Source organism: Bos grunniens, chromosome 7 (genome assembly GCF_055505025.1).
Source record: "Bos grunniens cultivar Pamir isolate PY7600 chromosome 7, Bosgru_T2T1.0, whole genome shotgun sequence".
In the NCBI taxonomy this organism is placed as follows: domain Eukaryota; kingdom Metazoa; phylum Chordata; class Mammalia; order Artiodactyla; family Bovidae; genus Bos; species Bos grunniens.
In genome coordinates, this window is record NC_141171.1 from 38,103,832 (window position 1) to 38,123,731 (window position 19,900).

The 19,900-nt window shown below is 52.3% G+C and overlaps 1 protein-coding gene across 1 annotated transcript; it reads right to left on the reverse strand.

Annotated features, from left to right (window-relative positions):
* Positions 1 to 24: 24 nt before the first annotated feature.
* GPRIN1 (G protein regulated inducer of neurite outgrowth 1) lies at positions 25 to 11,634 on the reverse strand. Its single transcript, XM_086410827.1, has 2 exons — positions 11,065 to 11,634; positions 25 to 3,846 (listed from the first exon to the last, which is right to left on the reverse strand). Exon 2 carries the CDS (start codon positions 3,678 to 3,680, stop codon positions 927 to 929), a length of 2,754 nt encoding a protein of 917 aa, XP_086266953.1. The 5' UTR covers positions 3,681 to 3,846; positions 11,065 to 11,634; the 3' UTR covers positions 25 to 926.
* Between the last annotated feature and the right edge of the window lie 8,266 nt (positions 11,635 to 19,900).

Consider the following 19,900-nt stretch of genomic DNA (forward strand, 5'->3'; position numbering starts at 1 on the left):
TGCTTGTAGCCAATCACAACTGACGAGGGTTGGGGGAGTATTTTATTACCAATGTATTGTGACAGTTTGTAGCCAAAAACCGTGGCTGGAGGGTTGGGGGACAGGGGTACTGAGTGGTCACAAGGGACTTGTGGGGCTCACGGCTCTGGGGAATGAGGGACCGGAGAGGGTGGTCTTTTAGGGACTACGGTGGTTGTAGAGTGAGCTCTCCGTCGTGTCCCCAGCACCCAAGGCCAGCTGTCACCAGGCTGTGGGCCTCTGACCATGACCCTCTGGCGTTTCTGTGACTCTTGCAGCTGCGCCCACAGGGCAGTCCTTGCAGCTGCCTTTGGCCTGTCTGGGAGTTGTGGAGTGGTGTCCAGTGAGGGTGGGGATAGGGCCAGGTGAGGGGGAGACAGGAACTGGGGACAACTACCAGCATGCAAGAGATGCCCAGGCCATGGGGCCAGCCCGCCGCGTGGACACGCACTCGCATACACCCCGGGCTTGCACATCGGGGATCTCACATGCCAATCCTCACATACTTGGGGCTTTTGTACACAGTTTCTCCCGTTCTGGGGACCTGGCTGCCTCTGGAGACCACAGCGCACCTGTCTAGACATCTCAGGAGCCTGCCCTAGCTCTCAAGGCTAGGTCCCCAGAGGTCGCCTAGTGTGGCCGGGAGAGGGTGGCGCTGAGGGCTATGAGGGGACGGTGGGGTGTCGGGGCTGGGTTCGTGGGCTCCTGACCACGAGGGAGCTGGGTAGAGGGCATTCATTGGTGTGTTTAGGAGGGGAAAGGGGGCTGGAAAGACAGGATGAGAAGACCCTAGATGCTGCCCGCTCCTTGGAGGCCTGTCGCGCGTTGAGGGGATCCCTTCTAGGGGCCTGGGATCGAGAAGGGAGCCTGAGAAGGTTGGAAACCCGGGCGTACAAAAGCGGAGCCGATCACTCGGCCGTGGGCCCGGCCCGCGAGCAGCATCGCGGGCGCCGCACACTCTGCAGCAGTGCGCGGAAGAGGCCCGGCGGGCGCTTGGCGGCTCCCTCAGGGGGCGCGGTGCGGACAGAGCCCGCGCGGCCGGGGCCCGGGCGCGCAGCGGGGGGTGGCGGCGCGGGCGCCCCCTGGCGACCGTGCTCCTCGATCTGTCGCTCCAGATGCTTCTGGATGGCCATGCCCAGCACCTCCACCTCCATGGCGGCGCCGTACACCTCCCACGTCATACCCTTTTCGTCCCAGCTCACGTCGCGCACCGGCTCGACCGCCTCGGGGGGCGCCGCGGCGGCCGCCAGCGCGGAGCCCGGCCGCACCCGCACTTCGGGGAAGGCGGGCGGCGCGGCGGCCTGCGGCGTCATGGGCCCGGTGGCCACGGAGCGCGTCTCGGCGGCGCCCAGGGACACTTGCAGGCCCGCGTCCCGGCGAGAGGGCGGCCCGGGCGCGGGGCTGGGCGCGCGCGGCGCCCCCTGGAAGCTGAAGGCCGGGCCGCCCGCGCCGTCCTGCGGAGACATGGGGCTCACGGCCACCGACACGCAGGCCTGCGAGCCCGCCTGCGTGCCCGCGTCCTCGCGTGGCGGCGGGGCGCTCGCCTCCCACGACGGCACCTTGGTGAAGTTGTCGCGAGTCCGCGGCCCGGGCGGCGGCGGCGCCACCTCCTCCGGGCCGGGGCTTCTCTCGGCCCTGGCAGCCGCCGGGTCCTTCCGGACGAGGCTGGAGGCTTCGGAGCTCGGTAGTGACGCTGGCTCCACGCGGCCCCCGCCGTCTGCGGGAGGAGGAGCGGAGTCACAGGGTTTGCCATCTGCCTGCCTGGAGGAGGCCTTCTCCAGAGTCAGGCTGTCCCCCTTCCCCAGGGATGGGGGCTCCCCCTTTCTCGGAGGCACCGAGTCAGTCTTGTCCAGGGCTACAGGCGCCACCTTCCCAGAGGCAATAGAGCCTGCTGATTCTGAGGATCCAGGATCCGGCTTCTCTGGGGCCAGTGGCTTCTCATTTGGAGATTTAGCCTCTACTTTCCCTGCTGAGGAGGTGCCCTCCTGCCCAGAGGGTGTGGTTTCCGCTTTGCGCTCGGACTTGGATTCTGCTTTCCCGGAGGCCCTGGGATCCACCTTCGTGGAGTTCATAGGATTGCCCTTCTCGAGGGGCAGAGCATCCACCTTTCCCTCTGGGACAGCTTCTGCCTTTCCCGAGGATGCCCGGACTGTTTTTCCTAGGCTCGTGGGGGTCACCTTTCCTGTGGACTCGGGGAGAACAGCTTCTGGCTTCCCCTTGATCATAGGGTCCATTTTCCCTGAGGTGGGGGGATCAGCCTTCCCCAAGGCTGGGGGACCCACCTTTCCAGGGGCCAGGGGACCTGTCTTTTCCGAGGACAATGGGTCTGCTTTCCCCCTAGTCACTGCCTCAGCTTTTTCAGAGGAAGGAGGACCCATGGGACCAGAGGACGCAGAGTCTATCTTTCCTGATGATTCAGGATTTACTTTTCCAGGAGGTGATGTTTTTGTATTTCCCACAGAAATGGGAACCCCCTTTCTGGAGGACACTAGGTCCTCCTTTCTTGAGGATGCAGTTTCTGTCTTTCCCACTAACATCAGTTCTGCCTGCACGGGAGACAAGGGCTCTGGCTTTCCTGAGGACACAGGATCCACTTTTTCCAGAGAAACAGAACCCACTTCGGCTGAAGACACGGGGTCCATATTTTTCAAAGACGTGGGCTCCACCTGCCCAGTGGACATGGTTTTTGTCATTCCCACAGACGTGGAGCCTTGCTTTCCTGAGGAGGCAGGGTCCATCTTTCCTAGGAACTGAGGGTCCTCTTTTGTGGAGGACATAATTTCTGCATTTACCATAGATGCAGGATCTGTCATCCCCAAGTGAGTAGGATCCACCCTTCCTGATGGCCCCAGAGCCACTGTTCCAGGCATGATTTTGTCTGGTGACCCTGGAGTCAGCATTTCCAAGGACACAGGATCCGCGTTTGCTGAGAGCTCGGGATCTCTCTTTCCCAAAGCTACAAAATCTGTCTTTTCTGCAAATGCAGGCCCCACCTCTTCTGAGGACACTCGAAGGTCTTTTCCTGAATACCTGGGCTCCTCCTTTCTTGGGAATACAGGATCCACTTTGCCCAAGGATCCAGGCTCCTCCTTCCTTAGGGACACTGTATCCATCTTGTTGGAGCACTGAGGATCCACCTTTCCCAAGGATCCAGGATCCTCTTTTCCTGGGGTCACAGGATCCTTCCTTCCAGAAGCCACAGAATCCCCTTTCCCTACGATTGCAGGCTCTGTCTTTCCTGTCAACATAGGATCTGCCTTCCTCAAGGACCCAGCATCTTCCTTTCCTATGGAAACAGAATCTACCTGTTTTGAAGACTTGGAATCCATATTCTCTAAGAACATCGGATTTCTGTTCTCTGAGGGTGAAGGATCAGTTTTCATTGAGGACACAGGCTCTGGCCTCCCAGAGAAGGTGGTTTCTGGTGTTCCTGAGATCAAGGCTCCTTGTGTCCCTAATGTCTCCTTGGTGGCTGCCTCTTGGGAAGGGATGTGGGTCATGGAGGGGTAGGCCACACTCCTGCCAGGGTCCTCAGAGTAGGACGCCCCTTCCCCAGCCCCATTGGGGCTGCTGTGTCTAGAGTCCATGCTTGGGCTTTGGGCAGGGGTGAGCCTTGGGTGTGTAGGGATGGCCTTTTGCTGGGAGGGGCAGCAGTCCCTCATGGCCTGGCTCCCAGCCCCCAGGCTCCCATCCTGTGGGCAGCAGAAGGCTGTGGGCTGGGGTCCTGGGGGGCTGGAGTCCTTTCGAAGCAGCTGGAGCCAGGCTGGGTCTTCAGCACTGCCCAATTGCCCTCATGACCATGCTTGGGCCCCAGGCTTCTGTCTGGTTCTGAAACAGAAAGAGCAGACTCAGACTCAGAGGAGACCCAGTGGGAGGAGCCTCTATCCAGGCCTCTTCCCTCTCACTGTTTCTAACAGCCAGGCTTTCTTATCACATTCTCCACCTTTGTCTGATCCCCTCCTGTCCATAGGGTCTGGGCTAGTAAATGAACCCAACCATACCATTTCCCTGCTTCATTGCTCCCATTGGCCCTCTGGATAAAAGCCAGGCTTCCTAAAAGGGCATTCAAGGCCCTTCACAACTTGGCCACAATCTAACTTTTCACCCTCCCTTTTCAGCCCACCCCATGCAACATGCTACCTAGAAGTTATGCTGTTCTTCTTTAGGCCATATACCAGATTTTTAAAATCTTGAATTAATTGGGATATTTTACATTAAACTTCTGTATTTCCCACTTCTGACTGATACTACCAGGATGCCTGGTCACAAATTCTGATGCCATAGGGGCCAGGTAAGTAATCTAATTGAGGGAAGCAGACTGGGTCCTAAACAGTAGGGAGTGGTCGGGACTAAGGCAAACTGGAGAGCACGTGCCCTGTCTAAAGGGGGGACCATACTCCATTAGCCAAGTACTGTCCTGGAGAAATGCATCCTGGTAGTATCAGTCAGAAGTGGGAAATACAGAATTTTAATGTAAAATATCCCAATTAATTCAAGATTTAAAAAATCTGGTATTTGGGCCAAAGTATGTCTGTGGATCACCAGTTTATATCTGTGTAGGCCCTGGGGAAATGGGAATGGTTTACGATTGAGGAAAGGGCACAGTCTGAAATGTGTGTTTTCAAAGATTGCTTAGGGGTAGTGTGGAGGCTGGAGAGGAGGGGTTGGCCAATCATTTATTCAACCTCTCATGCATCCTGCTCTTCATTCATTTACCCAGCCCTTTCTCTGTGATGGTCTAGATGAGAGACGGTACGGCAAAGGTGGTGGGGATGAAGAGTTGGCAGCTTTGAGAGGTCTGAGGGAAACTGACAGGAACCAACTGGATGTAAGAGGTGATCATGGGGGTGGTCTGCAGGATTCTGGCTAGGGTGGGGGTGTTGCTGTGTAGGACATCTGGGGAAAGGAAGAGTTGCATTTTGGACAAACTGAGTGTGTGGTACCTGGGGTACACCCAGGGAGAGGATCTGGCAGGCCGCCGGATCAGCATGCAATTCAGTTTTTTCATACACTCCGCAGCCAAGGCAAGCAGAGCTCTGATTCCCCCAGACCTCTTCCTCCCGACATCTCCAGTGCCACACTGTAGTGCTCAGGCCAAGATCCCTCGACTTCTCAAACCCTCCAGCCCAACATCCGAGCAAAACATAATGGATCTACCTTCAAATAAATCCAGAATTTGGCAACTATCCTGAGCCAAACCCACACCATCTCTGACCAGAATTATTTTTGCTTTATCCTTCACTCTATTTGTTTATTCTCAACACAGCAGCCAGAGGGATCTTAGTAAAATTCAAGGCAGACCTCCTTTGCCCAGAACCACGTAGTGTCCTCATTTCATGCAATGTAAAAATGTTAGTCACTCAGCTGTGTCCAATTCTTTGCAACCTCATGGACTGTAGCCCGCCAGGCTCTTCTGTCCATGGAATTCTCCACACAAGAATACTGGAGTGGGTAGCCATTCCCTTCTCCAGGGGATCTTCCCAACCCAGGGATTGAATCTGGATCCCCCAAATTACAGCAGATTCTTTACCATTTGTGCCACCAGGGAAACTCCTCACCATAGCCCACAAGCTCCTGCATTTTCTGGCCCTGTCACAGCTCTTGGTCTTGTCTCCTACTGCTCTCCCCTGATTACTCTGCTTCAGAGACCCGTCTGCCCTGTTGGTCCCTGAACCCACTACCTTGGGGCCTTTGCACTGGCTGTCTCCTCTCTGCCTGAAATGCTTTCGCTCCCAACATCTGCATCTCCCTGAAGCTTTCCCTGACACATCCAGTATAAAGTAGCCTCCTTTCCAACACTGGCTGATGTTCTCCTTCCCCCTTGCCTTGCTCCGTTTTTCTTTCTGGTACCTGTCTTCATCCTCAAATTGCATATGCTTGTTTATTGCCCATGATGTGTCTCTCCCATGAGAATGTCCGCTCCAGGAGTGTGGGGACTTTGCCATGTTAACTGATGTAGTCTCAGGGTTGAGAACAATGACTGGCACATAGTAAGCAAGTGGTTTCCAATACATGTTTGTTAAATAAATGACTGAATGCCCTTTCTGTGACGTTGGTCCCACCATGCCACTCTTGGCTCAAAGCCCTCCTTGCTCTTTTAGGGGAAATAAATTGGTTGCAATCTTTTTGGAAGGACATTTATCAATATCAGACTAATGGTGCATGAGAACATGGCTGGTAATGAGAAGAAAACCAGGAAGTGGGTTTGTAAAATGTGGGACAAACATATGGGAAACCCTCCACCCCCCGCAGCTGTTAGAATGGGTGGAGTGATGAGGAAAGATGCTCAAGGTAAGTTAAGGGAAAAAACCAGGGGACAGCATGGCTGGTGGGTTCCTGTGAGTGTAGGCAAGGAAAAGGATAGATACACATCTGTAGGTTTATTTAAAAAGAGAAAATTTCTGGAAGGAAACCCATGAAACTTTTAGCAGTGATTGCCTTTGGGAAGAGAGACCAGAGATATCTGGAGGTAGAATAAACTGTTTTATTAATGCTGCTTTGTGATACTTGAATTTTGATTATGTATGCACGTATTATTTTAAAAAAACACACAGAAAAATTTTTTTTAAAAAACAGGGAAAAAGAAACTTTTAATGACTTCTTGTTATCTTTAGGGTCAAGTCCAACTCTTTAATGTGCTTCTGAGCCCCTGAGTATTTACTCACTTGGTGGGCTGTATCTTTCATTATGCACTCCATCCCCCACAGCATGTGTACACACACACACACTCAAAACTGCTTTGGGTTCAACCAGGGGTTCACATTCTCTCCCATCTTGGCCTCTACAACTTTCCTGCTGGGCTTTTATTAAACCTTCAGTTCCCAGTTTAAACGCCACCTCCTCCAATGACCTTCTTTGCCTACCACTTGCCTCAGGGTTCCCCTGGCCTCTTGTTCTACTCCTAACCAGACTCTTGTCATTCTGCCTATAGCCCTTTACACCTCTGGATCCCCACCTAGCCCTCAGGTGCCTGGATGGGGATTCAGCTGCTATTGTTCACCACTGGGTCCCCCAAGCTTTGGGCTTATGGGACTTAGGGGGTGAGGATTTCACCAAAATGGGGGATGGGAGGAGAAGCAGTCTTACAGAGGATGGTAGGGGACTGGGTTTTGGGGAAGTTTAAGTGGGGGGTCTGCGGGTCTTATAGGGGAGATATCCAGGAGGCTTCTGGGAGACAGGTTTGAAACACAGGAGAGGTCTGCTGGAATTCTTTAGATCTGGTTTTCATCAGCATAAAAACAGCAGGTGTATGGGGAGCTTGGGGCTTCCCAGGTGGCTCAGTGGTAAAGAATCCGGCTGCCAATGCAGGAGAAGTGGTTCGATCCCTGGGTTGGATCCCAGGGAAGATCCCCTGGAGAAGGAAATGGCAACCCCCTCCGGAATTCTTACCTGAGAAATCCCATTGTCAGAGGAGCCTGGTGGGCTATGGTCTATGGGGTTCCAAAAGAGTCAAAAATGACTTAGCGACTAGACAACAACAACAAAATAGGGAGCTTGGGCTGGAACTGGAAGGAGTTGCCAAGGGCTACAGGAGGTATGCTCTGAGTCCTCACCAACCTTTTCACCCCTGGTAGCCCAGCCTCGGGGTCCTCTCACACCGGCCCCTCCAACAGGCTCCCTCCCGCAGGTGAGGCATGGGCCAGAAGTCAGGACAGCTCCCCAACTTACCAGCTTCCTGATTTTTTACCAGCTCTATGACCTTAGGCAAGTGCCTTCTTATCACTGGGGACCCTAACAAACCTACCCCCTGCTTCCCTAGGGCTGCAGGGAGAATTAAAGAAGATGAAGGGTGTGCACGTCCCTGCTACTTTAGGGCTGGGCTGTGTACATGCAAGGCCTGTTTTTATCTACTCAGTCTGTCAGAGCCCAGCTGTGCTCCCAGGAGGGAGCAGGGGAGGGAGGGCCAGCAACACAGGTACAAACTGGCAAAACCTCGCCCTTGGACATGCCTGATTAACTTGGGAGTGCTTAAAAAAATTTTTTTAAGTAATTGATCAACATTTAAAAATTAGAAGAGTTCATGTGAAAATCAGATTTCTAGCTTCTCTTGGAAAACTAAGATTTGGCAGTCTGCATGTGCTTCCTTCATAGCATCAGTGAGCAGTGGCTGCCTCCTTAGATGGATCCAATCAGCCACCATCTTTACCCCTCCCAGTGGTGTCCTGGGCACTGAGGTTGACTGCCTGCTGCCATTGACCACTGATTTGCACCATCATTTTTCTTATAGCAGCCCCTCATGGGTGTTATCCACCTGGTCTGTAGCCACCTGAGTTCTGACTCTTGACCTAGATGCCAAGAAGGCAGGAGGTGGCCCTGCACACATGACGTTCTTACAAAGCTTATTATGTGCAAATCCTGTACACCTTCTGGGCAAATGCTCTGGTCTTATTTTCCAGAGAAGGAAACTGAGGTTCGAAGAGGCAGGTATGGCCAAGCTGGCAACATGCCCCTTCCGAAAGTTCCATAAGAGGCTACCTTCTTAGTTCTCAGTCCACAATTCTCTGATGTGGAATAAGGTCCAAGTTGGGACAAACAGCCTGGCCACGTAGTTAGAAAGATGTGGGGGTCAAGCCCCAGCCTAGTCATTGACTTGTTACATGACTTTGGGTGAGTTTTTCCACACTCTGAACCTCAGTTTCCCAATCTTTCAAATGGGGGAGATGCATGCATGCTAAGTCGCTTCAGTCGTGTCCGACCCTTTGAAATTCTATGGATTGTAGACTGCCAGGCTCCTCTGTCAGTGGAATTCTCCAGGCAAGAATGCTGGAGTGGGTTGCCATGCCCTTCTCCAGGGGATCTTCCTGACCCAGGAATTGAACCCGCGTCTCTTACATCTCCTGCATGGGTTCTTTACCACTAGCATCACCTGGGAAGCCACAAATAGGGAGAGGATGTAGTTATACTAGTAGAACTGGCTGAGACCTGGGTTTACGATCTGTCAGGATACCATTCCTAGCAGGCTTGCAGTTCTGCTAGGCTTTACCCAGCTCTCAAGAAAGCCTTGGTATTCTCAAGTCACTTCTCCAAAAGGCAACCCACGTCTGGGGTCTCACATTCTCGCCTCCCATCTTCCACTGGACCCAGCTCCATCACTCTCCCAGTGTGCTCAGCCCTGGGCCCAGCATACTCAGGCTTGTTTTTGCATCTGGACTCCACAACAGTCTCAGGAGGGGGGCATTATCATCCCATTTCACAGATGAGGATGCTGAGGTCAGAGGCATTAAGGACTTGACCAAGAGCACACAGCTGGGAGAGGGTGGGGCTCTGATTCAAAGCCTGTTTTGTCTGAATCCAAACCCTGGTTCTTCCTACTCATACAGCCAAGATCTTGGACATTGATGCATGGCTCTTAAAACCCCTTTATGCTCTTCAGGGTCATGCCAAGGGTCCTCCCAGTCCCCTGGATCTAACAGGCAACAGCACAAGGAGGTGTCTGGGAGAGTAAGCAAGAGTGTCTTCTGTGTGAGAACCCACTTGTGGGCACACCCTTTGGGCAGATGATCCTGCACACTTCTGCCTCCCGATGGAGGTAAAAGGTTGAAATGCCCCCCAGTTGTGTGGGCTGGCTCACCCAGCGTGCAGCGGAGCACGTAGATGGCTTGTCGATATCTGCACCAGCCTGGGGAGCCAGAGTCTGGCTCCTGCGTTTTGCTCAAGAACTTGGTGTGCACATGTGCAGTCTGTATGTGCGGAATGCCCTAACTGTTTGTGTCTCCTGGTGGCCATTTGGACCCTGTGGGTATGCACATTTATGGCCACCTGGCCTCAGAGCCTCATTCATGGGAGAGCTGGCCGGTATGTGCACAAGCATTGTTGTGCCCTGCTCCCAGGCAGAGAAGCCCCTGTGAATGCTCACTGAGCCTGGCCAGCCTGTTATTTCCCCTTTAGGATTTCTTCCCAAATTGGAGCCAGGACTGCCAGGCACCTGCAATCACCTCTACCCATGGTGATAAGATTGACAAAGGCTTGTGGTACTTCAGCAGGTGTGTGTGTGTGTGTGTGTATGACAGTCTAGGTGTGCTGTACCTCACCCTCTCATCCCCTTGTCTTCTACAACCGTCAGAGCGGTAAAGCGTCCTGCCTGGGGCTGGATGGGAGAAGGAGTCTAGCAAAGGGTGATATCCAGTCTTTCTTCCAGAAACACCCTTCAGGGCAGCTGTCCATCCACTCACAGGAGGGCAAGAGTGGACATGCAGGAGTTGAGGGGTGGAGAGCAAGCTAAAAGTGTGTGATGGAGTGTATGACACACCTACTCCAGGGTCTGGGGGTACATGAGGGATACCATGATGTGCAGGTGTGAACAGGCGCAAGCAGGCCAGAGCAGGGTGGCTGCGAGTGCGTTGTGATGGGGACTATTGCTGAGATGAGTGTGTGCTATGATAGGCGATGGCTGATGTGAGTGCGTAGCAATGCCTGGGTGTGTACGCAAAGATGTACTGGGTGGGTGCACAGGTGGCCATGTGTATGAGTCTGATGGAATGATCAAGGACCATAGTGTGTGTAAACCTGTGGCCTCGAGTGGTGAGTGTGTGACAGTATACGTGGTGGACCCCCAGAGTGTGTGCCACATCGAGCGTGCGACAGCGAGTGTGCTTGATGGTGCCAATAGAGCCACTCGATCGCCGAGCTCGCTCCATGGGGAAAATGAATCAACGCGGGCGGACCCCTTCCCCGCGGTGGCGGGAAGCGCCCCCTCCCGCACCACGGTGCCAAACAAAGCGGCAGTCAGAGGCGAGGCCAGACGCGGGGCCGGGGTCTTACACACAGGGCGGGATGGCCCGCAGGGCCCCTCGGGTGCTCGGCCAGGACTGCGGACCCGCCCCCGCCCCGCCCCAGAGAGGAACCTGGAAATGGACACCCGCCGCCCCAGTAGCGCGCGTACCTTCACCCAGGCGCACGCCAGACACACGCCGCGCGCTGTGCCCAAATCCCGCCACCCAGGCGGTTCGAGGACCCTGGACAGCGGCTCTGGGGCTGCTGCGAGCGGCAGAAAGGGGTCGACACCGCCCGTTTGGAGCGAGCAGCAGATGCAGGAGTGGCGCTTACCGGGCTCTGTCGCCGTTCAGTCTCCTCGGCGCGCTGCGCTCTGGCTCCCGCCACCTCCACCGCCGCTGCCCGAGCTGCCTCGGCTGCCTCCGGCCGGGCTGGCGGGCGGACCCGCGGACTCGGCGCAGCCGTCCCCCGCGCCAGCTCCGCGCTCCCACCCCGCGCCCCGCCCCGGGCATGCGCGCTAGCTGACTGGCGGCCTCGGAACCCGGGAGGGGGCGGTGCCGACAGGGAAGCAGGGGCCCAAAGGAGGGAGGGGCGCCCCTCGCCCGCAGCCCCTCACTGCGACCGCTAGGCTCCTGGGTTCCCCGCCCTCCTCGACCCGGTTAGCGTTTCACAGACTGGATACCGAGGGGCGGAGAGGCTGCCTATTTGCTGCGCGCCTGTTGAGGGCGGGGCACGCTGTCACTCAGATCTCACTCAATCCAGCCCCGCGAACGCCCTCTGCTTGTTTCACCGAGGAGAAAACTGGGGCCCAGAGAGGGGAGGCCAGTTGTCCAAGGATACTTGGCCTCTGAATAGAGACCCAGGTCTGCGCCACGTCCGAGCTCCCCCTGCGCGGAATTTCCCGCCTCCTCCTTGGCCGCACTTCCGGCCTTCTCCCACACCCCCACCTCGCCCCGCCCCCGTCCCCTTTGTCTCGCCGCCACCCACGCTCCGGGGGTGGAGGGCCCTGCGTGGTTGCGGGAGGAGGGAGAGAGCCTTCGATTTCCCCGCTATCGTCCTCCCTAGCCAGGGTGCCCGCTCACCTAGTCTGTGCAAGCCGGGTTCTCCTCCACCCTCCAGCAAATCATTTCACCTTTCAGAGTCTCAATTTCTCCATCTGTAAGATGGAACTAACATGAATCACCTTACAGTGAGTAGTCTTGGAAGGATGAAGGAGCCTGAAGTAGGTGTTCAGAGGCTTTTAGCTGAATTTGAATTGCCAAGGACAGGAGGACTTGCTGTCCACCCCGCCTCGACGTTTCTTAGCAGAGAAATAGTCTCCTCCCCTTTGATTTCCCAGAAGGGGAAAAATAAGTCTGTAATTGCCAAAAGGTGATAAAACCCTCTCACGTGTACTGTAAAGCCACCTACTAAAAGTGGTAGCAACTAACATTAATATGCTTATTTAGGGGCAGTGTTTTTATGGTAAAGCCCTCAAGTTAAAGTAACAAGTAACCTTACCTTGTTTTCAGGTTTCATCTAATTTCCATTTCCAATCACTTATAAGCAAGTTCATGTGAATATATTATATCCCGTTTATCAGATAAGAAAACAGATACTGATGATAGGTCACTCGTTTGTTAGTAATGAAGGTAACTCCTGAAACTTCAGGCTTCACCTTTACTTTCTATTCCTCTGACTTACCTGGTGAGCCACAAGTCACTGTGATCGTTAAAATAAAAAAAATTTTTTTTTTTAATCTAGATGGCACACATACAAAAAACAAAAAAAAAACCAATACAAAAAAACCCCAAAAACCTATCGGACTGACGTCTTCAGTTAGCATCCCAGGGAAACAGAAAATGGGGAGTGCTCAACCAACTTTCAGCACCACGGACAGCACCAAGGAACCGGCGTCTTTAGCCCTGAAAATTGCTCATTTACCACAAAAGCATTTCGCTTCACGTTTACAAACTCTATTCTACACTCATGGTTTCATTTTATTTTCCCTGCAGCCCTTCAAGGTATACATCGTTGGCCCCATGATATGTGAAGACACCAAGCTTTGGGTAGGTTCACAAGACACAAGCAGTAGCAGGAACGTGGCTGTGATCTAAAAAGCACTCCCACCCCCCGGGGGGAGGGGGCAAGGCGAGCGTGGATGACAGCAGGATCAGGGCATGAGTGAGGAGGCCATAGCAGGTGAGAGGTAATGATGGCTGAACCATTGGAATGGAGACTAGGGGCCAGATTTGATAACTATTTAAGGGTAAAGTCAACAGGTCTTGGTCATGTGGTGAATGCGAGTGTGAGAGGATTCTACTGCCTCTCTGAGGGCTTACCTTGGGGAGCCAAATGGATGGAGAATCTGATGAACTCTGGGGAAAGAAGGGACTTGTGAAACAGCTACACTGAGACGTCTGAGTCCAAAACTGAGCTCTGAAGTAGCCAAGGCTGGAGACAGGGCAGGGAGCTGGTGACGGAAGTCATGAGAGGTGTGTTGGGATATGAGGGGAGAGTATAGACCAAATAGGGTGAGACAAGGTACCCTAGGCCCACCCTGAGGAACACCAATATTAAAGGGAAAGGAGGCTGCAAAGAATGAGAGAGTAGTATAAGAAAACCCAGAAGAAACCCAGGAGAGTGTGATGTCTCAGAAGCCAAGGGGAGAGAACATTCTAGAAGGAGGTCAGGGTCAACTGCATCAGGAAGACAAGATACAGCCTGAGAGATATCCTCTGGACTTGAAAAAAAGACAATGGAAATTTGATGAAAGCACAGTCAGTGGAGTGGTGGGGGTGGAAGCCAGACTGGGGAGGTGGGGCAGGAACTGATGAATTAATGGAACCAAGGAAGTGGAGAGGACAAGTAGATGACTCTCTAAAGTTTGGGTTTAGAGCAAGAAAGGAGATTTGATAGTCTCTCCAGGGCATTGGAGGTATTTAAGTCCTGATTGGAGTGGGGCAGTAAAGAGGGAAAGGGAGATGACAAGAAAGGAGATCATAATGGCTGAGTCCAGATGCTCAGTGTGGAAGGATAGGATGGGATCCAGCACCCTGGGGCAGCTCACAGACCCTGAAATGAAGCTTGAGGAAATGTGGTTTATTTGGGAAGTGCAGGGACACCAGCAGGCAAGTGGGAAGGTGACCCAGGCAGAGAAGGCATCCAATGAGAGGTGGTTATCAAGTCAGCTACCATGGTGAGTGATTGATAATCCTGCAGGAAGTCTTGAGAAATGGGGTAAATGCACATCTAGAATTCCCCTGGTCAAGAGCAAGGGAGCTTGTGTATTTATATCCCAGTATCTGGCAGACCTTGGGGAAGAGCCAGCCCATGGGCTGTGTGTTAATTCCCAGGCACTTCTAACCCACAGTGCAGGTAGACAAAGTGGTTTACACAGCCTGATACAGTTCTTTGACAAAGATGCAGAAAAACATCTACTTCTGCTTTGTTGATTATTCTGAAGCCTTTGACTGTGTGGATCACAATAAACTGTGGAAAATTCTTAAAGAGATGGGAATACCAGGCCACCTTACCTGCCTCCTGAGAAACCTGTATGCAGGTCAAGAAGCAAATGTTAGAACCAGACATGGAACAATGGACTGGTTCCAAATTGGGAAAGGAGTACATCAAGGCTGTATATTGTCACTCTGCTTATTTAACTTATATGAGGAGTACATCACGTGAATGGCTGGGCTGGATGAATCACTGGAATCAAGAGTGCTGGGAGAAATATCAATAATCTCAGATACCATTCTAATGGCAGAAAGTGAAAAGGAACTAAAGAGCCTCTTGAGGAGGGTGAAAGAGGAGAGTGGAAAGCTGGTTTAAAACTCAACATTCAAAAAACTACGATCATGGTATCTGGTCCCATCACTTCATGGCAAACAGATGGGGAAACAATGGAAACAGTGGCAGATTTTATTTTTTGGGGTTCCAAAATCACTGCAGAAATTGACTGCAGCCACAAAATTAAAACAAGATTGCTTCTTGGAAGGAAAACTATGACAAACCTAGATAGTGTATTAAAAAAACAGAGACATAACTTTGCTGACAAAGGTCCATATAGTCAAAGCTATGATTTTTCCAGTAGTTATGTATGGATGTGACAGTTGGACCATAAAGAAGGCTGAGTGCCAAAGAATTGATGCTTTTGAATTGTGGTGCTGGGGAAGACTCTTGAGAGTCCCTTGGACTGCAAGGAGATCAAACCAGTCAATCCTAAAGGAAATCAACCCTGAATATTCATTGGAAGGACTGATGCAGAAGCTGAAGCTACAATACTTTGGCCACCTGATGCAAAGAACCAACTCACTGGAAAAGATTCTGATGCTGGGAAAGCATCAGAAGGCAAAAGAAGGGGGCAGCAGAGGATGAGATGGTTAGATAGCATCAGCAATTCAGTGCACATAAATTTGAGCAAACTCTGGGAGATAGTGAGGGTCAGGGAAGCCTAGCAAGCTGAAGTCCATGGGGTTGCAAAGAGTCAGACACAATTTAGTGACTGAACAATAACCTGGCTGTTATAGTCTGCCTGGTGGGCACAGAGATAGTAAAATCACCAGAGGAGATGTGGACAGAGCTCCAGCCATGTCTGCTACATGCACACAGTCTGGGCCTCTTTCCATCTGTGCCCTTTTCCACTCTCCAACAACTCTTGTTCCATGAGGACTTGTTGATAAACACATGTTTAAAAATGAAAATTTCCAGACAACAGAACAAAACACTTGCCAAAGTAGAGTGGAAGATCAAGAAGGACATGGATGTAAGCAGTGTAGATTTGGATCCCGACTTTGCCAGTTACTAGTGTGTGTGGCCTTGACTGAGATCTCTCTAGGCCTCAGCTTCATCATTTGTAATTCTTACTTCTCAGAGCTCTGAGGAGGATGAAGGGAGGAAAAAGTCCTCAAGCACCAAGCATAGTGTAACACTCCTGGTGGGTGCCAGGGTATGGCAAGCCCAGAACTCTGTACCCTTATCTGACCACAGCACCTCTGTTTTCCTTGGGGATCCACCTCCTCACTCCAGTATATGTGGTGGAGTGGGATGGGCCCCACTGCCATCTTTAGGGGTGGGCAGTGACCCTGTCCTGGTCAATCAGTGTGTGGTGATTAGTTTCATGGCTGGAGGCAGAGCACAGGATCATAGCCAGGGCAACCAGTCTCCCACTTCCCTGGAGCTTTAGGGGTTGCTAAATTGATGGTGTGTCTGCCTGGAGTTACTGAGGGTCATCTTTGTCCCCACGTGGAGAGTCTGCCTGGGCCGGGATTGTGGCTTGTCTTGGGGTTCAGGTTCATCCTGTGAGAACCAACATGGTCACCCACACCCAAGTGAGTGTGTGTGTATGTGAATCTTGGGTTGGTCTGCCTCTGGGAAGCCACACACACTCGTGCACACCAGAAGATAAACAAGTGCCTGCAGTTCTTTGGCTGGCGCCCAGGCCGGGGGTGGAATAAACAATCCCAGTGACTTTCTGAAAAGCAAGCGTGTGTGGCAACAGGCGCCATGGAGACAAGCAGACTGTACCACAGCACGGGCAGCAGCCACCCCCCTGATACCACTCCTGTGCACACATACACACGCACATACACAAGCACTTCTCATGTTCAGATCATATTTGTATCCACTCCATCACACACAGTCCTGCTTCCACACCCAGGCACACCACCCTTGGGGTCTGCCCCCATTTCAGTTTTGCTAGAGGCTAAAGGCTTTTGAGAAGGTCTGAGATTTCTAATATAATAGCATCCATGGTTCCTCACCCCTTTCTGGACACTGGTTCTGATGTAGGCCAAATTTTAGCAAATCATAGCCTCTAGGGAAGTGTGTGTGTGGTGGGGGTTGCCGGGGGAGATGGAAACAGAGAGAAAGATGGAAGAGGAGAGAGATGGGGGGGGCAGGATCACACGGCAGGCAATACTATATAAACCCAACTTCCTAGAAAGTTCTTCTCTTTGCTCCAAAGATGCACACTCAACAGACATGCACCTGCTCCTTCAAGAAACACTCGCCTAGCCACCCTCTTCCAGGCGTGTATGCACACGACACTGGGTACAAACATTCACATATGTATCGGTCCTCATACATGCAGGGGGTTAACCCAGAATCCTACAGGTGATGATGGCGGTGGTGTACAATTTACTGACTGCCTAAGTGTTTTACAGTCATCATCTCATTACATTTAAGCCTTAAGAAAAGCCATCTGAGATTGATATTATTGCCATTCCCATCTCATAGCTGAGGGTACAGAAGTTCAGAGAGGTTAGGTAACTTGCCAGGGTCACAAAGTTAGAAAGTGACAAAGTCAGGAGAAGAATCCTGCCCACACTATGAGACTTTCTTCATTTAGTCAGATAGACATGCAACACGCATGTGTGCACATGTACACATACATACGCAAACCCTGCCTCCTTAGTTAGTGCAGGGAACTGATGCCCATAAGGTCATCTTCCTCTTCCTCTCTCTGACCTCCTCATGGGCATCACTCCCAGCCCCTCACAGCACTGCCCTGCTTTTTAGGAGCGCCCCTGGCTCAGACACCTATGAGCACAGCTTGCTGCCCACAAAGGTCCCCTCCCCCCAGCAGCTGTAGGCCCCGGCCCAGCTGGGGGCGGCCCTGGGATTTGGCTGGGTGACTCAGGCTGAATCATGGCCCAGCTGCTCCTTGGCAGCCCTCTCCCCTACTCTGCCCAGAGAGCCTATTTTGAAGGCAGAGATGGGCCTGGGGTGGAGGGCAGGAAGCATGGGCACTTGAGAAGGAGGAATCAGGCACAAGAAGGCCTCTGTGCCCACTTCTACTCCTCAGTGGTCTGCAGGCACACAGGCAGCCCCTGCCCATGCCCCTCGTTCTCCCAGAAAGAGAACCCTTTTGCCTGGACATGAGCATGGGTCTCCCTCTCTGATTCCAGGACCCACGTTGGCGCCCTTGTCCCACTTTTTGGCTTTCATAACAACGATAACAATATTTACTATTCTAATGGATTACTCACATGTTACAGTATTCCACAGTTTTCAAAGCACTTTCTCATCAGTATTGCATTTAATTCTCTTATTAGTTCTAGAGTGGACTAATAGCATCCTTAGGAGTGGAAATTAGTATCCTTAGGTTTGAGCTTATGTGAACTGTTTAAGGTCACACAGTGGGTAAAGTGACAGAGCCAGGAAGCAAATTTTAGGCTTCTTGGTCCAACCTGTGAAAGGTAAGCATTAAGGCTGGAGTTGAGCTGCAGTTGGGCGTGGGGGGGGCGTGGCATGAGTATATGGGGCATGGCAGGGCCATGGTGGGGCCATGGCTGGGGCATCAAAAGTAGCACAGGGGCGTGGCAAGATAGGGGGTATGCGGAATGTATGGAGGAGGCATGCCTGGTGGCTTGGTGTGTGAGGATCATGACAAAATTATTCTCTTCACCCTTCTGCAATTAATAGATTATGGAATCATTTATGCTTTAAAATCTTCTTTTCCATGTTTCAGGCCAATATCTTAAGCTTAACAGGTCCATCACCAACTCAATGGACACGAGTTTGAGCAAACTCTGGAAGATAGTGAAGGACAGGGAAGCCTGGCGTGGTGTAGTTCATGGGGTCGCAAACAGTCAGACACAACTGAGCAACTGAACAATGACAAGCGCAGACCATAGAATTTCTACTGAGAAGACTTGACCTATAGGACCTTTGTTTTCCAAAGCCTTAGTTTGCTCATCTGAAATGATGGGTCCGGGCCTCCGGTGTGGTAGGGTGTTGAGAGGCATGCATGCAGTCGTGTGCATCATGCCCTTTAGAAGCCATGAAGGACTTCACAAAGGCTGATGTTTTTCACATTTTGTTTTATCTTTTTAAAAACGTCTGTGAGTGCTGGGCAGAGGGGTGGGTGGGCTTCTGGGAACCTGTGTGCGGTGCTGAGAGGGGGAGTGGGTGACAGCTCTTCCTTCCCCCAGCTTGGTCTCAGCCTGGCCTTCCCCCACCCTCAGCCCAGAGCCGGTTTCTAGGCAACAGGATGGATGCAGGGATGGTTCGGAGGGGAGAGAGCTATAAATAGGGAAGGGAGAAAACAAAAATAAAGTTCCAGAGAAAGCAGTGGAGCTGTATTACTAGAGGTGGGGGCGGGGAGATGGGGAGGGAAATGGGTGAAGGGTGGGGCACAGGGAAACAGCAGCTGTCCCTTCATCAGAGGAGCCGGTAGTCTCAGGTTAGCCAGCTGGCAGTGGTCCACAGAGTGCTCACACAGGTGAGGAGGGGGTTTTCGTGTGCATAGCTGAGCCAGATGGGGGTGAAAAGGAGAAGTCTATTATGGCTGGAGAAATAGGGGAAGCTCAGAGGCAGGGATTTCAACAGGCAGAGTGACAGGCAGATGTCCAGGTGAAGGAAAGAAGCCGGCAAAGGACTGGAAGGTGTGGATCAGCCAGGCTGGGGCCGGACTCCCAGATCTCGAAGGCCTGGCTGAGCTCAGTCTCGCCGACCTCACACCCCATGTCCATGCAAATACGGGTGGGTTCTTCCTGTGCTGCAATGCTTGCCCTCCCCAGATTTTCCAGGCCCCTCCTTTTCATTCAGGTTTCAGCCTCTCAGACACCTGAGCTGATCCACCCAGTTGAACGTTGGTCACTACCCTTGCTGTGTCACATTCTATCACATGGCTTTATTTTATGTTCTTCATAAAACCCCAAATTGTCTCGATCTGTGTGTTCACTGATCCATGGACATGAGTTCTTCTGGGGCAATGACCCCAGGGCTGTTCCCTGTAGCCCCTTACTTCTAGGACCAGAGTAGGTGAGCATCACACACTGTTGAATGACTAAAGGCACCCAACACGTAGACAACCTCCTTTTTCATGTGTGAACAGAAATATACCTGCATCTATATGTAAGTGTGATACACAGCTCAACCCCACCACACACACACTCACTTGCAGCCTCCCTGAAACTGCATGAGATCTGTTATCTCCACTCTGCTGCTTCACATTTTCCTGTTGTTGATGGGTTTTGTTTGTCTCCCCTCAGAGCAAGTCCCTTTTGGAAAATTCCAAAGAAAGAGGGCTTCGGAGTCAGGCTTGGGGCTGAATGTGGCCTTTGCCACTTCCCAGCGATGTGACCTAGGGCGGGAAACTTTGCCTCTCTGGCCTCCATTTTCTCAACTGTAAATTAGGGCAAATAACAAGGAATCTTTGAGGATGGTTTCAAGTGAAATGAATGGA